Genomic DNA, 23,234 nt, shown 5'->3' with positions numbered 1-23,234 from the left:
TTTAAATTCAAGCCTGATAGAACTCTAGACGGAAAAAATAAACATCCTCCCTGACAAAAAGCCTTGCAAGAGGATATTTAGAAGCCAAATCCCAAATAGAGTATCAACAATGTGAATGTCGAATGAGCCTATTTCATCTACGAGCTCATCTCCAATGGAGGCCGGGCAGTATCAGTAACAGAGGCATCACACTCGTGTACTAACCATTCGCCATACAAGTCATATAAGTGAAAGAGATTGACAGTGTAAAGGCTGCATGTGCAAACCATGCTTCGATAAATGGAAGTTTAGCTCACCCTATCGCCTAGTCCTTGGCATGCAGCTCTCATGTTGGAGCTGAGAACAAAATAATAAAAAGCACTTACATCGAAAAGTTGGTTATATCAAGTTAATTACATGTTACCTGAGAATAATTATATCTATTTAGCATCTCAATCCCTAAATTTAAAAAAATTATATTAAAATTTTTATAGTTAGAAAAGTAAAATATATAATCTCATTTAACATGACATGATCGATTTTATCGACAGAAGCACAAAAACGATGGACAAAAAAATAATTTCAACGTCCCAATTACGATTTCGGTGGTGACAAACGATGACGTTGCTGAGGGCCACGAGTGACTATTATAGATGAGGGAGAGTGACGACGAAAAGTGAAGCAAAAGGAGAGGAGAAAGAGAATGACATAGATACATCTACATTGATGCCAATGTAGATGTCGAGTGACCATTTCGTTGCTTTGCATTTACGTTAACATCACTCAGCAACTACGTCAGCACCAATGCAAATATAGAGCAACGTCTTTCTGCATCTAAATAGTGTCGATGCAGATGCATCTATGTCATCTGCCACTACTGAAAATGTAACTGGGACGTGAAAATTATCTTTTGTCCTATCATTTTCGTGCTTCTGTCGATAAGACCTACGATGTTATGGTAAATGAAACTAAATGTTTTATTTTCATAATTATAAAAATTTTAATATAAATTTTTTAAGTTTAATGACCGGAATGCTAAAAAGATCTAACTATAAGGGATAATATGTAATTAGTCATATTCTAACCTACATAATCTCGACAGCATCTAATATTCGTTTTAAGGAAGACAGGTACTGAATCATAGATCTATTTCCAGACTAGTCATCCCTAAATGCACAAGAGGCAATGTTCATTTTCTTGGTTTATATTAGATAGCTATATTATCATCCCAAACTGGAATGCTAGAGAATTTTGACCATCAATTTAGGACTATCCAGATTCAACCGAGATGATTAATCAAAATAAGAGTAAAAGAGAACAGCTATGTGTAAAAATCCTTTGTTAGAAGTATGTTCAAGTAAAACAAAGCCTTATTGCTCGTGAACAAAGCAAAAGCCTCTCCTCAAGATCTATCATATTGATATAACTAGACAGGAATTTTAAGCAACAATGGAAGATCTAAAGAATATGTTTAATCAGGATAGGATATTTTCTCTAGAAATAAATAGGTCAGATTACTCAGATTTCTGTAATTAATTCTACGATGTTGCATTCACATGACAGCAACATCTCATAGATTGCTCAGAACTACCAAAATCCTCACATTCCACAAGCGTGCATGGATTTGGAAAACAACAAATTAGGTTCAAGAAATGCTTATCAATATTGATATTTCCAGAACAATACAACAGATTAACATAAATTTTCTTTTTATAAACCTTGGAGCTTAAAATTTTGAATCATGCAACTTCACAACCTACTCGAGCACAATCTCCCTGCATCCTCTAGGAATGGACTCATAAGGCCAATCTCGCAAAAGAATTCGTGTTTATGGGGTATCAGCAATTATATGATAGATCTTCCAGAATCTGAGTGAAAGAAATTCAACTTTAGATTAGTAAGACATGAGACCTAAAGTGCATTTTGACCAACCATATATATGATATCCAAATAGGTCTAAAGCTTGCAATGGGTCACTAGCTCAAACATATCAGAGTAATGGTTAAACAGAACGATGAATTAAACATATGGATACAACTTTTAATTGGAAAAGCACAAAAATGCTTTAAGAACCTAAGAATCCAAATATATCTGGAAATTACATTTTAAAAAATAGTATTCCACATGTTCTTCGCAATTCATTATTTGACATGATCAGGCATTCTATTATATCCCACCTCAACGATCGAAAGTCAAATTGGATCTTCAACTGCCTTTCGTGGTTCTCCTTTACTTGCAATCCATCCTACTTAGCTCACAAGACTACCGAAAAGAAAATTAAAGTAACTTCGTTTGTGGCAACCTATCAATTTTCTTATAAAATTTTGATGTCTTTGCCAACTTAGGCAATATACACATATACGCATGTATACTAATGGTGTCTCCATCCCCCCCCTCCCTTCCTCATTATCAAGCATTCTCAACAGTTTACTCTATAAACATTCCTACAAATTCCCCAAAATCAGTAACCGCGACTACCTAAAAACTGTGGAAACAACTTCTTTGAATCCGAATACCTTACCTTGCACCCACAAACTGTCCATTGCCAAGATTTCGACACATAAACTCTACGCCATAGGTTTGGGATGTACACGAAAAAGGATACTTATAAGAAAAAGATAACCTTCATCATTTCATCCAATGGCATTAAACATTCAAGAATGATGCCTCCTTATCAAACAGGAAAGGGAACATGATATGTTTCGGGCAGATAACTCGAGACAAGTGGAGACAAGATCAGAAGCTTACTGATCAAAGATTAATTCGAAGCAAGAAATATCGGAAATCAGAATGCGAAGAAGACCGACCTCGAGAACTAATCATCCAACTGCTTGAGCTCCGCCTTCAACTGCTCAATCTTCAGCCCCATCGATCTCTGCAGCGCCATCCGCTCCTTCTCAGGCAACCTCGCCAGCAGCCCTTCGAACATATCCAGCACCGTCTTCACCGCCTCGCGGGCGCACTCCGCCTCCTCATCGAAGTAGATCGTCTCCTTCGACTCCATCGCCGCTTCGATCTCTTCCCGGGCCTCCGCGAACTTCAGGTTGATCTCATCCACCTCCTTGCTGTGGTCAAGGGGTCCTCCGCCGGTGGCGAATCCATGGCGGCCAAGACTCGGGGGGAGCGGGCATCGCATCAGGCGGAAGGACGAGAAGGGGAGACCAGGGGGGACCGGTGTGGGAGGTTTTGTGAGGATCGCGGGAAGAGAGGAGAAGGCGGAGATGGATTTGTGGAGCAGAAACCGAGCGCTTCGCCGCATCGCTCACGATCAATTCGATTGGAGCCGACTTGGTCGAGGATTTGAAGGGTTAGGCGATAGAAGGGATGAAAGATTTCCCATTATATTAGGATTCTATTAGCGTCATATATTTTAAAAAAATTGTATTAAAATTTATATAATCCTAAAAACAAAATAAATAACTCATAGCCGGTTATATTAATGTAAAATATAACATATAATATGATGTACTAGATTGGTATGAAAATGATATATGAAAAAATAATTTTAATATTCTTTTATTTTTATTTTATCAAATAATAATAATTTTAATATTTCACTTGAGTCACGCAACTAAACTCTGAGGGCTTATAATGCTGAGCTCCTCAGCCAAATTATAGGATAGAATGAGTAGATCATGAGTCTAACCAAATAACTAGTTGTACTAAAAGACCAAATTGAGTCCTTAGGGAGGAGCTCGACCCACTTAGCCTCCACCCACTTTGTGAGCTATCTATGCTAATAACGAGGGATTTGCATCGGCCCAAAGTTGGTACAAAAGGATTTAGGATGTCTATTTTCTATTAGGCAAAGGGTTAAACGTAATCGATTGTGATTTGGGGGATTATTGGTTGATGTTGGTTTTACATGAATTTCTAGTATTAATTGCACCTTTGAGCGTAAGTTGTGATATCCTTGCGTAGTGTCATCCAGTTGAACCTCTCAAGAAGAATTCTAAAGGTGAGCATAGTGTCATCCAGTCGATGTGCTCTCCACACACACCTTTATGGATGACTAGGACCCTCTCAGTCTCCTAAGATGTCAAGCACCTATGGAGTATTGGTTGAAAGACTTACAATAGAAGCGATTGTTAATCATATGGTACCATACTTAATAGTGTTTGATTTCTGAGTCAAGGAGGAGTCAATTGGGAGCATCTCATCCCTCTTGTAGCATAGGATCTCGTTTATTCAATAAGGTTCTTACTCGGTATAAGCAACTTCAAAGGTGTTGATAATTTATGTCGACAATATATTGGCTTACACTTTGTCATCTTTCAGGTTGAGGCTAGCCTTACAAGTACTTTAGCCTAAGAATTATCCTTGTGAGATACCTATAATACATTGAGCTTGTAGAAGTTAGATGTTAGTTTTGCACCTCAAGGTACTATGTCATTGTCACATCTCGGGCTTCAAAGCTCATATTCACTTGGTTAATGAGTAGTTGTAAATTATTAAACACCATCAACTCATAAATTTATAACTCTCTTATGAGCCAAAGTCACAAGAGGAGTGCTTTGTACTTAGTTTTATTATTAGAAATTTTAAAATCGAACTAGATGGCTTGCTCATAGACTAGCTTGTTGAGGCATTTGATGACAAGTCTAGCACCACCTCCACCCAAGGTGGCCAACCCATCGACAAGCAATGTCCATGTGGGATGGACATATGTGTTCTTGAATGGCGGTGGGGTGTGCTTCGAAATAAAGTTAGCCAATGTCATTGTCGAACTCTCACAGCTCTACTAACTGAGTAACTAAACTGGCATATCTATTTAGGAGAGGACCTATCGAAGGGGTTAGTCAGTGATCACCTTAATCACATGCACTTTAAAGTACAAGTGTATCTTTCTCTAGCTTCTCGATTGACAAGTATCACATCTCGAGCTCGCTCAAGATATGACTAATATAGTATATAGGACTTTGGATCCCCACATCATCTCATATCAAGATCAAACTAACAATAAAGCTTGTGGCAACGAAGTAAGGCTCAAAGTTTCACCCAAGATATAGGAGGTGAGTTTTGATAGCCATGCTATGTGATCCTTAGTTTATCAAAGGCACCTTGTCACTCCTTCATCCACATAAAGCCCTTCGAGTTTTATAATATAAGAAACAAAAGAAGACATTTATTGTTCGACCGAGAGAAGAATCGATTGATGACTACTAGCTAATCCGTCAACTATTGGACCTCTTTGATCGATCGAGGTAGGTGCATCTCTAATATGACCTATACCTTCTCAGGGTTAGTGTTTATTCATCATTAACGCATAATAAAACCAAGAAATTTACCCTGAGTTAATTTTAAAAATACGCATTTGGTCGGGTTGAGATTCATTTAATTTTTTTTAAATGTTTGGAATGTCTTTGCTAGGTCGATCAAATGCGTGTTAGTTGTCTTGCTTTTCACGATTATGTTATCAACATAGACATCGATATTTCTCCACATCTAGTCCTTAAATATTTTGTTTATCATACTCCCCAATAATTTTCATTCAAAAAAATATGATTTGGTAGCAATATGTTCCTCGATCAATAATGAACAAGATATGCTTTCATGACCGGAGAAGGTATCCATAAATGTTAGCAACTCATGACCCGAGGTGGCGTCAACTAGTTAGTTGATCCGAGGGAGGGGGTAGCTATCCTTTGGACATGCGTTATTAACATCGGTATAGTCAATACACATCAATCAATTTTTATTAGATTTTTTAACGAATATAATATTGGCAAGCCACAAGGGGTATTGCATGTTGGAGATAAAACCAGCACATAACTTGTCTACCTTATTGTCGACGGCTTGCTAGCAGTCAAGGATAAGCTTTTGATGCCTTTGCTTTATTGGGTGTGCCTAATGTGAGAGGTTCAAATGGTGCTAGGCCACGCTAGGGTTGATTCCAAGGATGTCTTTCGAGACTACACAAAGACTTTAATATTACTTCGAAAGAAGTCTGATAAGTTATATTTGTTATGGCTTAAGCAACGCTGCCTTGTCTCTTAATAATATGGTCGAGTTAGAGCTTTATCAAGAGTTACTTCGATTAATGATTCCATAGGCTCAAAGCGAGGGGTTAGCTTGTCGAGATCTTAATGGCACTAAGAGGAAATGTAAATTATTACTATGGCATTTTAAAGCAATTTTAAAACTTGATCGAGAAAAAACATATTTTGAAAACTTGATTGATTAAGTAAAAGTTTTGAAAAATGAAAATACTAATACTAAATCATAAGTAAAAGACAAGTAATGAGAGACAAACTAATTTATAATGGTTCAATCTTCTCATCCCCTCTCGATCTCTCTTTCCTAGTGATTATTATCTTTCACTATCAATTTTCTTTTCAATGAGCATAGATCAACTATCCTTCTTACAATTTTTTTTTTCAAGTTTAAGAGATTACCTTCGCACTCACTTTTTACAAAAGACCATTTACCTCAACTTAGTATTACAACTAAGCTCAAGATAGAGGAGATTCAAACTATGCTCAAAATGAGAGTATACCTCGTTATCTTAGGAATGGATACTCCATTAATCAAGCTTTAATAAGGTATTTATAGGCCCAAAAGACTTTAAAAATATAGCTAAAATTTTAAATCCTTAAAATTTCAAGGTACATGTGGCATTACCGTTGACACTTGGTACTATTGTCATAACTTTTGATATAAATCATAAATCTAGATAGACTATGGGAGTACTATTATCATAAAATTTAAAATTTAGATGGTATCGCTATCAACCTAGGTGGTACTACCACCTAAACTGATAGTACTATTGCCAATAATATTGATAATATCTTTTTGTGTTGTTGATTGACTTAAACAATACTATCGCCTAAGCCTAGTAGGACCATCATCCAGACCTAGTATAGGTAACTTGGTTGATCTTCTAACAAGTCCAATTCTTACCTAAAGGTAACTATAATCTTGGGCTCAAAATTAGTACAAAAATGACTCAAATTGACCGAAAACACTTGAATCTTAACTCAATAAATTTATTCGGTGTAACATTAAAGCTTTTGACATGTTTTTTTGATCTTATGACTCTTTATACGAACCTTCGACACATTATCTTATCACTCAGCATATCGCTTGCTCCTTTCAACACATCGTTTTTGTCACAACGTCCGATCTTCTAATATAAGATTCATTCCTTCTAACACGATGTTCAAACCTCTAGCATAAATTTCACCCTTTAGCATATCAAACAATCCTTCAACTCAACATTTGTCTCTTAGGTGGTTCGAGTGTATTATTAAAATATTTATTAAATCACTTATCTCAAAATTATATTCATCTAATAATTTATCAATTAATTTTTTATCAAAATCTAAGATTTAATCGTCTTTTCATTTTGATGATAATAATTGATTAATGGTATGGCTTTAACAAGACTTCTCATGTGTGTATATGTCATCTTAAAAAAGGTAGATGAACTTGAACTAAAAAATAATAACATATATCAATTCAATACTAATCTTGAATTCAAGTTAAAAGAAATTTGATTTTGTTGATATTATCATTATAAGCCCAAAAATATAATCAAAATTTAAGTTTTAAAAAATAATATTTAATCATTATCAAGATTTAATGCATAGTTTAAAAGTTATACAAGCATTATAATTCTTTTTGTTCAATACATAAGTTAGGTATGAATTACTGCTTCTTTCCTTGATGGACAATAAAGAAAATATAAGTTACTATTTTTCTCTCTTTGTCATAAAAAATAAAACAAAATATATAAGACATAAATACGAAAGAGTCATAAAACAAATCTCAAATTATGAATATCAATAAATCAAGAGAAAGATCATAATTAATTTGGATAAATCTCCCCCAAAATCATTAGCAAAAAAAATAATATGATAGGAGAACAAATAATAAAAGGTATTTAATCATATATTTGAAAGATTCAACATGTTTAATTCTCTTCTAAAAAAATCAAATTGAATTTTACTTAGAGGCTTAGTAAAAATATCTACAAGTTGAAAACTAAATTCAATAATATTCCATAAATCATAATCGATAGAAAGCAAAAAAAATTTGCATTCATATTTTTTCAATAGGTGTAATTTATCTTATTGAACATGAAAGGACTTGTGATATAGTATCTCTTAATTGCTTAAAAATATCATTATTTTTTTCTTAGGTGTTAATCTAAAGGAGAAAATTTTGCTTTGATACCGATCGTTCGAATCTTAATAACACTAGAAAAAAGATAGATGAATTAATGCTATTGATCAATTTTAAAATTCGATAGAGAAAATAATATAGTTTAGAAACTCGATTAATCAAGTAAAAATTATAAATAAAGAGAATAAATACTAAATCACAAATAAGTCACTTTTGACATAAGTCATAAATTTAGAAATATATTATCATCATAAAATCTGAATTTTGAGCATATTATTATCATAACTTTTTACATGAGCCATAAATTTAAAAAAAAAATATTATTATCATAAAATTTAAATTTTGGATAGTACCATCATCACCCAGTAATATCGTTTAAATTGATGATACTATCATTGATAGTGCTGATAATATTATTCTATACTATCGACTGACTTAGGATATATATATATATATATATATATATATATATATATATATATATATATATACCACACTAGGAAGGAAACGACAAGAGGAAATGGCACACATTTTGAAACGAGCCGACTGGGTCTAAGTCGCGAGTTAACTCGCGGTGCCAATCAACGCTCTCAATAAAAAGCCCTCTTCGCTTCGCTCCGGATGTACCGTGCGAATTCTTCTCTCTTCGTTGCGATTCGCCTCTTCATCTTGCTCTTCGTCGTTCCCGAATAATCGAAGGTTTCTTCTTCACGTTGCTTTCGTGACTGAGATCGAGGGCGGAGGAGGAGTCGATCGGGCAACAGGGCGACGCCAAATTAGCTATTGTTTCTTAGACGGGGCGGCTGCGTCCCGAGAGAATTCCGTCTCTCGCAGTCGCGGCTGGGTCACAGGTAGAGCAATCCGTTCGATTCGCGTCCTCTGTCGATCTCGTATTTGTTTTGTTTGGTATCGTTTCTTACCGATGCGATTTGGTGGTGGAATTGATCTTGTGCGGAAAACATCAATTGATATATTTTGTTGCGGAAAACCCTAATTTCGCTTTGTCTTCCTCTTTTGCTATTATGGTAGGAAGTATTGGTTGATTTCTGAGACTTGTACGTGTAGAAGCCTTGGATGATCTTATGGAATTAGTCCGCTTTGTTAATTAAACTTGGGTCTGATATATGTTTTTTTGATATATAGGTTAATGTATTGGCCAAAAAGAGGTCCTTTTTTGCTTTTCGTGATTGTGTGTGGGGGTATTGAAGGGGGTAACATGCAAATTCTAATTGGATTCAATGAATTCTTGCTCTTGTGATCTTTTTCTCGTTTGCATGTGAAATATGATGCAGTTCTCTGTTCAAGTTGTCACGAAAAGATCGTCATGCATTCGTTGCTTTATCTAGTATATATCAACATGAAATATACTCTCTAGATAAATAAAACGTGGTTTCTATCCATTTTTTTTTCTTGAAGAGCACCAGTACCCAAAACGTATGGTTAACCAGTCTTGATAAATGAATTGATATCTCCAATTCATTTTGAGGAGGGGGGGGCCAAGTCAAATACAAGACCAGTTAATGATTCTAGCCTATAGCCGCATAGAGGGTAGGATGGGGAAATTGTGAAGTTTGTGTAAGATGGGAGTCAAAATGCCGATGTTCAACTTTGGGAGATAGGTGTTTGGGAATAGAAATGGAAATGAGATTCTTGAATAGAAAAGCCTATAACCTTTTCTTTCTATTAAAAGTAGACCTGAATAGAAATGGGATTCTTGTGAATTATATATTGACAGTGTATGGAACATGAAAATTTCTTTCATCTAGGTAGCGAGGATGTCGACACCAGCAAGGAAGAGGCTTATGAGGGACTTCAAGCGTTTGCAGCAGGACCCTCCTGCAGGTATCAGTGGTGCTCCTCATGACAACAACATCATGCTATGGAATGCTGTAATATTTGGGTATGTTTGGAAAGAATAATTTACTGTGGTTTTCCTTGCTAATTATGGGTTTATTTTACTGAAACCTTTTTCTTGGTTTTTAACTGCAGCCCGGATGACACACCTTGGGATGGAGGTAGGTTTTCTGGTGCTGTAGTGTCTGCCTAAGGAGTTGGAACATCTTACTGATTTTCTATTATGCAGATGACCCCTGTACCTCATCACCACATATGTTTCCCATTTTTTGCTTTTTGCTAAGTTAGTTTCACTTGTCCAGAAGTTTGATATTTAGCTGTTACACTTTGTCATGTTCCATGGACCGATATAATTAATAAATTGTGTAGTTGTTCATTTGTATTCATATTTTATTAAGCGTGTTTAATTGTATCCATGCTGGTATTATATCATAGTATATACTCTAGGGAAACCAAGAGAAAGCTTCTTCAGTGCAAAATTATAAAGGTTTTCTCTAAGATCGAACAATCTCAATAGCTTAACAAATTGTGTTATAAGTTATAACATCTATTACAGTGAGAAGTTTTAATAATCTAATTGTTGTCAGCTTGTATAATGGAAATTGTCTTCTTTATTTTTTTATTATGGCATTATGTATGCAAACGAAAGGTCATGAATTTTAATATGAAGATTGTAATGTGAAATGGTCTTTTTAAACCAAAGTCATATTTAGGGATTATCCTTGAAGCCTAGGATGTTATTCTTTGCTGGACATGAAAGAACTTGGTATGAAATCTTGGGAATTACCAGGTATCTAAATTGCTAGGCACTTAGAATGGTCAACCAAGATACTAGGCAGCTAAATATGATGCCTTTTTTCAATGCTTAAAATTGGAATTTAGATTGAAATTTTTTTATTAGCTTTCATTCATGCGTTTCTGGTATTAAAAAAAAATAAAACCTATTATGTGGCTTTAGTTGATATCCTTTTGTTTCAAAATAAATTTTGTCAATATTTGTAATTGCTCATTTTTTTCGTGAGCTATCTTGCATCACAGACAACATATTCTCCCAACAATCCTAGCATTTGTTACAGAATAAGTATGATGATTATTATGGAATTAGAAGAGGAAACATATAGCATCAATTTTAGATGATTGAAGTTTATTTGTTTGCATAATGAGACATAGTGGTAAGTGCATCAAGAATATTGGTTATTGGCATACCAAAGGGAAAAAAAGGAATGCAGTCCTATCATCCTTCTTCTATTTGACTGGTTTTAAGTCCATATTATGTTTTAAATTGGGGAGAGGAGATTTTATTTTCTTATAGTGTAAGTTATGCTCAAATGCCTTGTTCAACAACTTGTGTTTTTTCTCCCTACCATCATCCTATTGCTTGCTCATTTAATTAATTAGGATCTGGTTCTTTCTGGGGTTTCTTGTGGCTTATGCAACAAAACATGAAGTAGTATGTTGTCCACTAAAAGAAAATTAGTATGTTTGATCTTAGAATATGTCTACCATATTGTGTATTATCTAGAGCCAGTCATACTGTTAGATCATGTAGAAAGAGAATCTGCAGTAGTCTACCAAGTTAACCTTTTCAGCTTGCATCTGTATTCATTCTTAAGCCTGAAATTTTATCTAGCAAAATATTATATTACGCTTATTTGAATATTATGAGATTTTGATATCTAATCTTTTAATCATAATTCTGTTCAAGTTTCCAGAGTGGTAAGATCTTTCATTGTCTGAACTACTATTTTTTGTGCAAATCTATGTTTGTATGTGTTGCTTTAACTTATTTCATTTTCTGTCTGCAAATTTTGTATTATATACCTGCTTCCATAAGTTTATCAGCAGTTGATATTGTTTCTGCGTTCTCTGAGCTTGAAATATTTCATCTGACCAGGAACGTTTAAGTTGACACTTCAATTTACAGAGGATTATCCAAATAAGCCGCCAACTGTACGATTTGTTTCTCGAATGTTTCATCCTAATAGTAAGTGAAGATACTGGTTCCTTTTTCTTTCATGAATGTCTATATATATGTTCTTCTTCTTCTCTGGTTGTGCTTTATTCTGCAAGGCCTGATGACTACTACCTGTGTTAGAAATTGTTATTTACACATGTAAGTTGAATGCCAAGACAAACATAGTACATGATATTGTCACTAAACAACAAGAGATGGTTCTTGGACTGGGTGATATTGTCACTAAACAACAGGAGATATTATGTCTCCTTGCACATAGATAATGGATGAGCTCACTAGTCATATATAGGATAGAGTTTTATGGTATATGTTATTTGGTTATGATTTTGTCTTAGCTGATGAGAGTTCAGTTAGACTTGAGATATGGATATTATTGCCAGACATTAAAAGTTTTAGTTTAAGTAGGAGAGTAGTTGAGATAGATGAACAAGAAGTTCTTATGAATAAATTTTGGATATCTTGCTACTATTACTCAATAAAGTCGAGAGATTGTTGAAGATATTGTTTATGAAGTAAAATTGAGATTGTTAGAGTGGAGAGGAGCAATAGGATGGTCGTTTTTTCCCTTTTCAAATTAGTAGTTCTCTTTCTTTATATTTTTGAGAGCTGTAAGGCAACCATGCTTTATTGATCATTGTGTCATGCAATTATGAAACTTGTGCAAAAAAGTTAATATAGTCAAAATATGAATCTTAATGTGGATATATGGGGTTACTATAAAAATAAAATAAAAAATATTTTTAATTCCTGAGCTACTAAGAGAGGGTAAAACGAGGAAAAATCTTTTATGGTGATGTGAACACGTACAAAGAAGGCTTAATCTATTTAGACAAGTTAGTCTATTAGGATTAATGGTGTGATTAGAGGTAGTGGGAGACCTAAGATAACTTTAGTATAAACAATGAAATATGATCTTCCTGCCCTTTTATTTAACTAGGGATGTTGCTGACAGCTTAACGGTGGGAAATGCCTCATTTAGAGTTCAACTGATCAAGGGGTTAATTTTTATGTTAATACCTCATTGCCAATTTGTTGTAGAGTTGTTTGAATGTGGAGTTATTTTCCATCACAGAGGTTGTCCTTTATTTGCTGAATTTACTGGTTGTGATCCTGGGAAGTTTAAATTAATGTTGTTATATATTGAGTGTTTAATATTCTTTAGACTAATCCTAATGCTTTTGAATGAATTATTCAGTTTACGCAGATGGAAGTATATGCTTGGATATTTTGCAGAACCAATGGAGCCCAATATATGATGTAGCTGCCATTCTTACTTCTATCCAGGTATTAGGATCCATTATTTTCTTAATCATACACAAAAGTTTCTCCTATATTCTTGTTGAGCTTTTCTTAAAACTTTGTTAGTTTGATGACCCTTCTCTCCCTGTTGTCGTGCTTTGAAATGCAAAATATATTTAGTGTTTGACATCCTTAATTTATCATTTATGTGAACTGGAATAAATAAGTGTGCCAACTGCTCAGCAATTTTTATGTTTGTTCAGGAATTTTTTTCTGCTGATTTTAACAGTAGGGACTTGGACAATTTCATTTATGTATACAAGCTCATACTTTTTGTCTAACAATGTGAAGGGCCTTGAGGTTTTCACAATAAATGATCTTGTTAGTATATGGTGACTGGATGTTATAAACAGGTCGAGTGTATCAATTTTTTTTTTTACATCTGATTGGTGGAGTCTTGGAAATATAACTGCAGATTTGTAACATGAGGGAGATCCTCTGAATTTCAGTTGATCTTATTTTTCCATCTTATATGGCATTTATTTGGGTTAGGCAGTCAATATCTACCATCTTACTTTTGAGGTCAGACTTCTGTGGCAGATTAGACTCGTTGAGCTTGGTTCTACTAGGTGGATTTTGTTTTTGTATCCTCAATTATGGTAAAGTGGAGGAAAAAATTGGAAAAAATGCCAAACCTAGGAAAAACGGGGCAATGAGAAAAGGAGAGGAAGAGTTTTTTTGATGTGGTAGCATTAGCATGAGTGGTGCTGGCTTGGTGGGGAAGTTTGGTGATGGGCTCAGATGAGGCTTGTTTGGGAGGGTTGATGGATAATGGTCTCAGATAAATATGAAAATATCAAAGTTGATGAGAAAGACGAAGAAAGAAGAGGGAGAAAAGAGTTCAAGGTCTAGGCCTTGCGATTTTGGTTATACGTTTGCCAAACCTGTTTCTAAATTGGTAGATTTTGTAAAGTTAACAGTACTGGTAAATATCTTGGGTGGTGTGCTTTCTTGGGTGGAATGAAAAAATATGTTGGAAGTTTTCCAATCATATCTGTAAGGCTTGGCTTTTATGTCACAACTTCTATGAGCTTAGTTGTTTTGAATCCTGTGTTTCTCTTAAAATATTATTATGGATGTCACCTAGGCTGCTTAGGGCCTTGGCACCTCACTTAAGTATCCACCCAAACAACAGCAGAACACCGTGATAGTGCATAGGAAGCTACTTAAAACTCCCAAGGCCTGCTTTTTTCTCTCTAAAACGGTTGTTTGTTACAAATAGTTGTTACTGGAGGGTAATAGGATTTGACTAAAGATTGGGAATGTTTTTCAATTCGAACATTGGAACAATAGCAAAAGGTTTTCTTTATCAAGTTGTTTGTAATAGTTGTTTTAGGCTTTTTTCGGTAAACAATAAGATGAATCAAATCTTTTTACTGTGAACATAGTATCTTCCGTAAAAACACCTTTTAGCAAACACTGAAGGAGTCTCACGATTGTAGTTTAAGTTTCAATATGAAACAGTGGTTGTTAAGATTTCCATCTCCGCCTAGGACCACCGAGGCATTTGACAACTTTGACTCATCACAAGTAGTCTAACTGAGCTAATAATTATAGTTATCTTAGTAGATGATAACTTGGGTTATCTAAGGTCCATCAAAGACTAGTCATATGAGGATGTGGTACTTGCTTTAGAATGCTGAGCAGCTGGCGATTGGGATAGCTGATGTCAAACAGATATAGGATAATAATGTTAAATAAACTCTTTTCTGAGTCGTAAATTAGCATTTCATATCAGGATTATCAGCAATGAAGTTCGTAAATACTCAACTTGGATTGGGATATAGGATAGCTGATGTCAAACAGATATAGGATAATAATGTTAAATAAACTCTTTTCTGAGTCATAAATCAGCATTTCATATCAGGATTATCAGCAATGAAGTTCATAAATACTCAACTTGGATTGGGATAATTCATAAGTTTACAATATTTGATTAGATCAACATTCATAGCTCATAGATTACATATAGATATAATTCATGCATAGTTTTGTTTCTACATCCTTGTTCTTGTAAATGGCTTACTGGAATGATCTTAGGGTTTATTTGCAGTGTGCAACATCTGTGAACAAGTTTATATTCTTAAGGATACAGGGATGGCTGTAGCATTCATATTTTTTCTATAGGGGGTCATGTTTGCATCTTATCAGCTAAATTTGCAGACAATAAATAACAAATTTTATTTTTTTTTTCAAAATGGATTGGTGGATGTTTACACTTTTGTTGGTGAGTATATGCATTGTACCTGTGTAGTTATGACGATTTGATGATCACTCTGTATGGAAGCATATGTTACAACAACCTCTGGGTCAATACTTTTATCACTTATCTATCGAAGCTGACAAAGGGATCAATCATCTGCTAACAGTAGAACCAAATTTTTGGTGCAGTCTTTGCTCTGTGATCCTAATCCCAACTCGCCTGCAAATTCTGAGGCTGCACGGATGTTCAGTGAGAACAAGCGTGAGTACAACAGAAAACTGCGTGAGATCGTCGAACAGAGCTGGACAGCGGATTAATGACAGAGTGCATCACACACACGGGGAGAGAAATGGTGCTTGCTTTATCCTGCAGTTGTATGTTGCTGTCTCTAGTAAAATGGTTTGCCTTTGTGCCTGAAACATTGTAATCCAACACGAACCATCCATTCGGTTTCTTTTGCTTGCTGTTGACTTACTCATATCTAGCTTGCTTCTAATCATACACATTTTCACCTTGCTGGTTTGCTTGTTCTGTTGAGCCTTGTTGATTTCATTAGATGGTTTTACTTGAACTTTTTTGAAGCAAGATCTATGTTGGACGGGTTCTCCGTTGTTCTGTTTCTACTGGTTGATTAATGTATTTTTATACTTTTTTTATAGCTTTCTATCTACTGGTTGATTAATGTATTTTTATACTTTTTTTATAGCTTTCTATCGGTTAATCAATCAAAGTCCGAACAATGAGTACCTTGCTGTCGCTATTAAATTGATGATCTCTGGTATCTGAGAGTTTAGATTCGTTATGGAGAGCACTTCTATTTCCGAGAGTCCTAAACTAACCAAATCGACGCCGATGGCGTCGCCCTCCATCCGAACTCATGGCAGAGAATCCACGAGCTTCAGACAGAGGTAGACAGTGAAATAATATTGATCAACAGCCAAACAAATCGATACAGTACTCGTAGGAAATGATGTAAGAACCTATATATTCTGATATCACTATATAAAATAGAAGACGACGTGAAAATGACAATACACCAAACAGTAATACCATATGGATGCTTTGTCAAACCAGTTTTAACCCTATCGTACAGTGCAAAAGGAAAGTATAGAAACCTGAATGCTTTATCGCTCGTCCGTCCGTCCAAAGCTTGTAAATTGTCCTGCTTTACCAAATAACACCATTGTCACTGACCAGCAAAGAGAAAATTGCCTCCCCATCAAACGATTACCAAGTTAAATCATCCCACATCAAACAGATAAATAAGAAACAATGATACGTCAAACAATATAATCCTTTACTGGACATATAATCCTTTACTGGACTGGTATCTTAAATCACTACAAAGAGAACACAAAAAGTTGACGGTCACAACTTCCCTAGTTTATAAGCAACAGGAACCATTCAACCCCAAGAGATGCCGCCTTCTCCAATATTTATAAGCGGTGTATATTTCCTTTCATACGAAGAGATAAACAAAACGGTGCTTGTCCTCTATAAAAAATGATCGGTATACAGTCATAGCAAGTAAAAAAGAATTGCGTACATGTGATGTAACAATCGAGTATATAGTCATGCAACAAGAAGCACAGGCAAGATCCGCGGCAAATTCGACATGGGACCAAGGGGGTCGTCACCGATATGAGAAAGCTTTACAAGCAGGATGAATCACATTAAAACATCAATCTCAGAAGCACCATTAGATGTTGAAATCAAACATTGATATCAGCTCTACTTGATTTTGTGCTGCCCATTTCAGACAGCCCAGAGGTTGAGAATCTTTGGAAGCTGTAGCTCTCAGGCACCGACATAGGCTGCTGAGGATAGAGTGTAGGTGGTGGTGCAAGGTTTAGCTGAGCAGGAAGTGGTGGAAGCACACTGGACTTGTAACCTTCACCACTTAAACTGCTAGAGAAAGGTCAACATTAGTATCATAATAGAACAAATATATGGAAAAAGAAAACAAAAAAACAATAGCTATGAAGGCGATCCAGGTGGTGCTGGCTTCTCATGATATCAAGCTGCCCCAGTAGCAAACAAATATCAGCATGGCAAAACAAACACTATAACGTAACAATCACAGGAAAAAAAAGTTCCGGAGTACCTAATCTTTAGAACTGCTGAACTGGATAATGTGATTGTATGAGGCCCTCAGGGATGATCAAGATATTAGATTGAAACATGAAAAGTAGAGGATATATTAAAATCACATATTGAACCACACAATATGTTTCAAATTGTGTCAAGAATCTTTCGGTGTGACTAAGATTATGATCCAGAAATACTTGATTAAATCACAAAGTTTTTTTTTATATAAAGCCTGGTAGATCACAACTTCCGTGAAATCTTATGAGTCATTTTTTTACTTTAAATTGTGGATTTCTTAAAGGTCTTATAATTTAATTGTAAGTACCGTATCAGAACATTTGCAGGTGCTCATATTGCAGAAACAGGGCAAACCTGACATGCATTCAATCAGGATTCTTATATCTACAGTCAGACTTGTCTGGATCTGCCTTTTATTATCAATTACTGATCATTAATTTAAAAAAAGAAGCCTCTTTCATTCAACCAACACCTGCATCAGGGCCTAATACTTTTCTGAGAGAGTAACATTGTGTCCAGAGGAACTCAATTAATGTGGAGCCATAATAAATGTTGTGAAACTGAATAAATTAGGCCACAGAATTAGTCATACCACACACACACAGACAAAGAAATATCTGTATCATAAAGTACATCACAGAATCTAAGCTCGAGATATGTATACCATTGTTTTGACTTTTTAGTCAGAGTAAGAAAAAAATTGGAAGTCCTTGAGGTTATATCCATAGGTGAGATGCAGAAAGATAAATTTCCCAAATTAACTAAAAGAAAATGGCTAACAAGAAGTAAATGCAAGGACTACTTGCTTTTGCATATGAAGAACAGAAGAAGCAATAAAGGTAAATGATCCTAAAACAACTTGATATTTATTAAAAATATACCTCAATCTTCGGTGAAGTTGATTTTCATCACTTGAATTCTCACTTGTAAGATGAAGCGAGTTTTGGAGTGGGCTTATGGACCATGGACTAGGACCCGGTAGTTCATCAGAGAAATATCTTCTCCTGATCAACTGAAAAGACAGATGACAATGTTAAAGAATAAGAATTATCACAAAACAATCTACAGGTCAACATTAGTTTATTGACACAGACCATATGAAAAAACTTAATCACAGCTTCCTTGTCAAATCTGGCTTCTTTGGCAGCCTGGAGATAGTTAACAGAATTAGGAATAATCCAAGTGCAGACCAATTACTGACCACACACATAAATATGCTGTTCCATGTCTCAAGAATCAATCAAAGAAAATTGAATGGTCGAAAACAATAATGGTATATGCTGAACAAAGATAATTTTCCGCCATGATTTCTAAAAATAAATTACTGAAAGCAAAAGGCAGCTCCAGCTAAACCTTGACAAGATACTACGGGTTGGAATATTCTCATATAACATAGTACGTCTACATACGCTAGATAGAAAGGGAAGAGTTGGAATTGTTCTGGAGGATTGAAGTTACAACAAGCTAAGGCATCAAACAAGGATGGGCAGTTCAAGGTCTACTGTTATGAAAAAGGAGTTCTGTAATCCATCTTAAAATCATAGTCATACAGCAAGGAGAGAACAATTGAAAGCTTAAAAAGGCTTCCATGATATCATGGCATACTAGCCAGAGAGAAGAGTCATCAAAAAACAGAAACAACCAATTTAACAGGATCAGGATAAACCCAAAACAGAAAATAAACCAAACCAACTACATGGAAGAGAAAGAAGATTCATTGAACCTTTTGTCCATAAATGACTTCTACCTACCTACAATCTTGCAAGGCTCAACTATTTACTCCAAGTGTAAGAGAACGATCAGAACAAGTGCAAGAAAGGCCAGCATGTTCTCCCCTTCTCGGAGTGACACAACCCGATATCCTTCTAGCCTATTTTAGATGCTGATATTTATTCATATTGCACAAAATGCTTAAATGTAAGCTAATATTATATAAGTCGATCCAACCCAACATCATCTCTTAATTCAGTGATGATATCAATTACTTTTTTCACATGACATAGATCAGACATAAATTAACAGAAATAACTATAGTATCAAGTGTCAAGTGCTTATACTGATGGCACGTACTATTAGACATAAAATCATTAACGGGTTTTTAGAAATAATAGGGAACTATTAAAGGTATTGCATTTTATTTACTATTCATCTTATCATCAAAATTTTAAAAAAAAACCATCAAAGGTTCGATGCCAATTGTAATATAGAGAAACAGCAATTAAAAAAGGGCATACCCAGTACACGAGGCTCCCGCCAATACGGGATCTGGGGAGGGCCAATGTACGCAGCCTTACCTTTAAATATTTAAAGAGACTGTTTCCGTGACTCGAACCCTGGTCTCCCAGGTCGCAAAAGAGCAACCTTACTGTTGTACCAAGACCCACCCATAGAGAAACAGTAATTGCAACTGGGAAAAAGGTAACTTCATTGCAGAAAAGGCCTAAATTGCTGATAAAAAACTAATTAACTCAAGCTTCAAAGTAAAACTTCTTACTGCCAAGAGGCCTGAACTGCCTGGAAAACTCTCTGCCAATGGAAGTTCTTCACTAGAAGGAAGCAGGCCTTGTTTCTCAACCCACTGGCGAGCAACATCGACAAGATTGCCGCTGCTTACCCTTGTACCCTCTTTGGCAGAAATATCAGCTTTGTTACCGATAACTAAATAAGGAACAGGAAGGCCTCCAGGACCACCAGATCCCAAAGGAGCTGAAAATGTACCATTTGCTGCAATCTCAGCAGCCCACTTGTGCAAGTTTGTCTTGGTCCTTCTTTGAGAGAGGTCATGAACAAATATAACCCCTACAAAAGAGTTTTAAATAAAAGGTGACCAGAATTCATGTACTCTCAGCAGATACACTTTTGTAGCAAGTCAATGCAAACAAAAAAGAAGTGTATTCATAGAACATATCAGTTTCCTTTATTACTATCGAATATCATACATGGAAAATTGATGATCGTCAGACAATCCATAATCATAAGGTCAGGCTTCTATGCATGTGATTCCTTCAACAGCCCATTCAACTTAAGGAAATACGTTGTCCTGAGCCTGGACTATAAGATCAATCATTAAAGTTAAAGAACACAGAGAGCATGCTATTTAGTTCCAATTTAATTGGTGCCCTGGATGGAAATAGCTTTTCTATATCAAATTTGCTTTGGCCCAAATAAGTTCAAGGGCTCATCAACCTTGAAATCACAGAAACCAGAATTTTCCAACTAAATCAAGGTCCAATTAAATTCTTAAAAAAATATCATTTTACCATGAGAAATGCAAATAAAACAAAAAAATACCAATTAGATTAAATTTAGCAGGTAAAGGATATTAATCAATAGGATACAATTAAAAATAATTCAGCAACATATTTTTCACCTTTTTTTGGTCTTGAAGACATAAATAATGATGACAATACCTACAAGTACAATATTTAAAAGCTATGACAATATCTTAAGTACAATAAAGCTATGACAAATCAAACACTGGTGACTTGTAATAATAGACCACTGACGATTTGAGACACAAGAACTTACCATTAATTTGTGAATAGAAAAGAGATCGACAATCCTTGTAACGTTCATGTCCTGAGGTATCCCAAAGCTCAACAAAAAAGTCTCTGTGTGTGTCACTTCTTATGCTATTCGAAGAGCTGCTAACACTTCCATAAGAAACATGCTGGGCATGATATCATTAAGACATTGTGAGCTAACTTTGATGAAAAACATATGCAAGTTTTGAGAAAAAGAAAAAGAATTACCTTCACACCCACTGTGCAGCCAACTGTTTGAGAAGGTCGAGCAATGGAAGAACCCTTCAAGATTAGGTGTACTAGGGATGTCTTTCCAACACCTGACACAAGATCAAAGATCAAGCTGAAGTGGTAAACTACAATGACATATATCCATATATAAGCACACTCCATGCAACAAAACCCCCCAAAGATGTTCATGAATAAGTTGTATATGAAAGTATGCAAATATATGCATTCATCAGAAAACAGTTGAGTAAATTTAAATGGACCAATTTGCATGGAAATCAACATGTGAGGATTATTTGGACAAAACAACATTTAAAAATCAGACAGTAGCTTGATAGTCGAAAACTAAGAGTCTCAGATGCAAAAGGAAAAGGCAAATGACCAGATCCACTAAAATACAAACTCTGAGCTTCTACAAAATCCGTATGTGAAACATTGCACAAAAGGGATAAAAAACCCCACACATCTATTGAATTCTATCAATTGTATTCACTGACAATAAATTTGAACATTGGCTGTTACTGAAACTATATAAGAATTTGAATATTTGTTATGATTCTTAAAGTATACCGAGTAAATCTCAAAAACCCCTTTTAACAGGAGAACTGAGAAATTATTATTTTGTCAATAGTATTCACCTAAGTGTCTTCTTCAACAATCTATCATGAAACAACTCTACTCCAGCAAAAGGATAATCCCTCCACGATACTCACACAGAAGAACATTCAAAAACAAAAACCTCACTGTAGACACATATAACTAGCTGCAATATCAATTTACACAAACAATGAAGGGAGTCCTTAAGTTTCTAATAATGATCTCAAGTATCACTGACAACTAATCATACTTGTATAATCATGAACATGCATATTCCCATACTTGTTGTAGGAATAATTAGAAAGAAATATGCAATAAATGTAGAGGCACTCGCAACAGCCAACAAATAAACTGACCAACTATCCAACGATCAGCTCAAGTTTGTTTACAGCAATCCAATACCTGCGTCGCCGACGACGAGAACGCGGACCTGGCCACAAGGAGGACTACCGTTATGCTCCCTACTACCAGTCTCCTTCTCCCTCTCCCACCAAAACATGGTGATCACCACCAAATCCTTCGACCAGAAGAAACGCCTCGAAGAAATCCAGGATCGAGATCAAGCGCCCTAAAATTCAAGACGGAAACGACGGGTTTCATTTCATCTCATCCAAACTCCACAAGCACCCACCCAAATCGAGCAGCATGCCAAGATCCACCGACGAAAAACCAACAAGAGACCTAAATCTCGACGGCCGAAGTTTCCGATTCGCGATCGAACAGGAACGAGGTGCCCCCAAATTGGCGAGATGCGAGTCGAGACGAATCGGGGGCTTCTGGAATCGATGGAAATGGGTCCGATTTGGACCTCAATGGGTAGATCGGAGATTTTCGTTCTCTTATTTCCCTACTTAAGTATTTTTATAATAATATTATTTGGGCGAATTCGGAAATTGATTTTTTTTTCTTAAACAACGTCTCGTTTTTTTTTTTTTTTTGGTTTTTTTATAAATTATTTTAAAATTTTAAATTATTTTAGATATACATTCTGTTGATATACATTATTTTTAAATTATAAATTATGTTGATATACATTATAAATTATTTTAAATTTTGTTTAAAAAGTTCATGTTTAATAATTTATAAAGTTATTTAATGAAAAACAATCCAAAAAACATAGAGACTTTTCTTTTTCTTTTTTTCTTTTTTTTTGGGGTGGTCCATCAGACTTCAAAGAGACAAAATCTTACAGTAACTCTTTAAAGCACATGCCCATATTGACAAGGACAAATGGTGACATGTTAGGTGACAGTCAAGTTTCCGGGACAAGTCATGTGTTAGAAAGTATATCGATATCGATCCCTCTTTATGTTGTTTGGTGCTTTTGTGTTTGGGCACTAAATGT

At 35.3% G+C, this 23,234-nt stretch overlaps 3 protein-coding genes across 7 annotated transcripts; 1 reads left to right on the top strand and 2 right to left on the bottom strand.

The window, feature by feature from the left end:
• Positions 1-1,618: 1,618 nt before the first annotated feature.
• On the bottom strand, positions 1,619-3,309 carry LOC103975336 (embryogenesis-like protein). The gene is made up of 2 exons (XM_065096680.1): positions 2,787-3,309; positions 1,619-1,847 (listed from the first exon to the last, which is right to left on the bottom strand). The coding sequence occupies exon 1, from the start codon at positions 3,236-3,238 to the stop codon at positions 2,795-2,797; it is 444 nt and encodes a 147-aa protein (XP_064952752.1). The 5' UTR covers positions 3,239-3,309; the 3' UTR covers positions 1,619-1,847; positions 2,787-2,794.
• A 5,318-nt stretch (positions 3,310-8,627) lies between these two features.
• On the top strand, positions 8,628-15,945 carry LOC135583923 (ubiquitin-conjugating enzyme E2 2-like). Of its 2 annotated transcripts, none has more exons than XM_065096679.1 (6): positions 8,628-8,954; positions 9,870-10,003; positions 10,093-10,118; positions 11,852-11,941; positions 13,128-13,216; positions 15,623-15,945. In XM_065096679.1, exons 2-6 carry the CDS (start codon positions 9,879-9,881, stop codon positions 15,749-15,751), a joined length of 459 nt encoding a protein of 152 aa, XP_064952751.1. In that variant the 5' UTR covers positions 8,628-8,954; positions 9,870-9,878; the 3' UTR covers positions 15,752-15,945. The 2 variants fall into 2 exon arrangements, with proteins under 2 accessions (XP_064952751.1, XP_009388545.1); XM_009390270.3 differs by having other exon boundaries at positions 8,714-8,954; positions 9,874-10,003.
• A 765-nt stretch (positions 15,946-16,710) lies between these two features.
• LOC103975339 (small GTPase LIP1) lies at positions 16,711-22,717 on the bottom strand. 4 transcript variants are annotated; one of them, XM_009390272.3, is made up of 8 exons: positions 22,571-22,717; positions 22,292-22,457; positions 21,293-21,384; positions 21,069-21,210; positions 20,035-20,339; positions 18,635-18,688; positions 18,422-18,552; positions 16,711-17,342 (listed from the first exon to the last, which is right to left on the bottom strand). In XM_009390272.3, exons 2-8 carry the CDS (start codon positions 22,386-22,388, stop codon positions 17,147-17,149), a joined length of 1,017 nt encoding a protein of 338 aa, XP_009388547.2. In that variant the 5' UTR covers positions 22,389-22,457; positions 22,571-22,717; the 3' UTR covers positions 16,711-17,146. The 4 variants fall into 4 exon arrangements, with proteins under 4 accessions (XP_009388547.2, XP_009388546.2, XP_009388549.2 ...); XM_009390271.3 differs by having other exon boundaries at positions 22,292-22,710; XM_009390274.3 differs by having other exon boundaries at positions 16,711-17,339; positions 22,292-22,709.
• Between the last annotated feature and the right edge of the window lie 517 nt (positions 22,718-23,234).

Source organism: Musa acuminata, chromosome BXJ2-2, assembly GCF_036884655.1.
Source record: "Musa acuminata AAA Group cultivar baxijiao chromosome BXJ2-2, Cavendish_Baxijiao_AAA, whole genome shotgun sequence".
Classification (NCBI taxonomy): Eukaryota; Viridiplantae; Streptophyta; class Magnoliopsida; order Zingiberales; family Musaceae; genus Musa; species Musa acuminata.
This window is presented reverse-complemented; position numbering and strand designations above follow the sequence as displayed.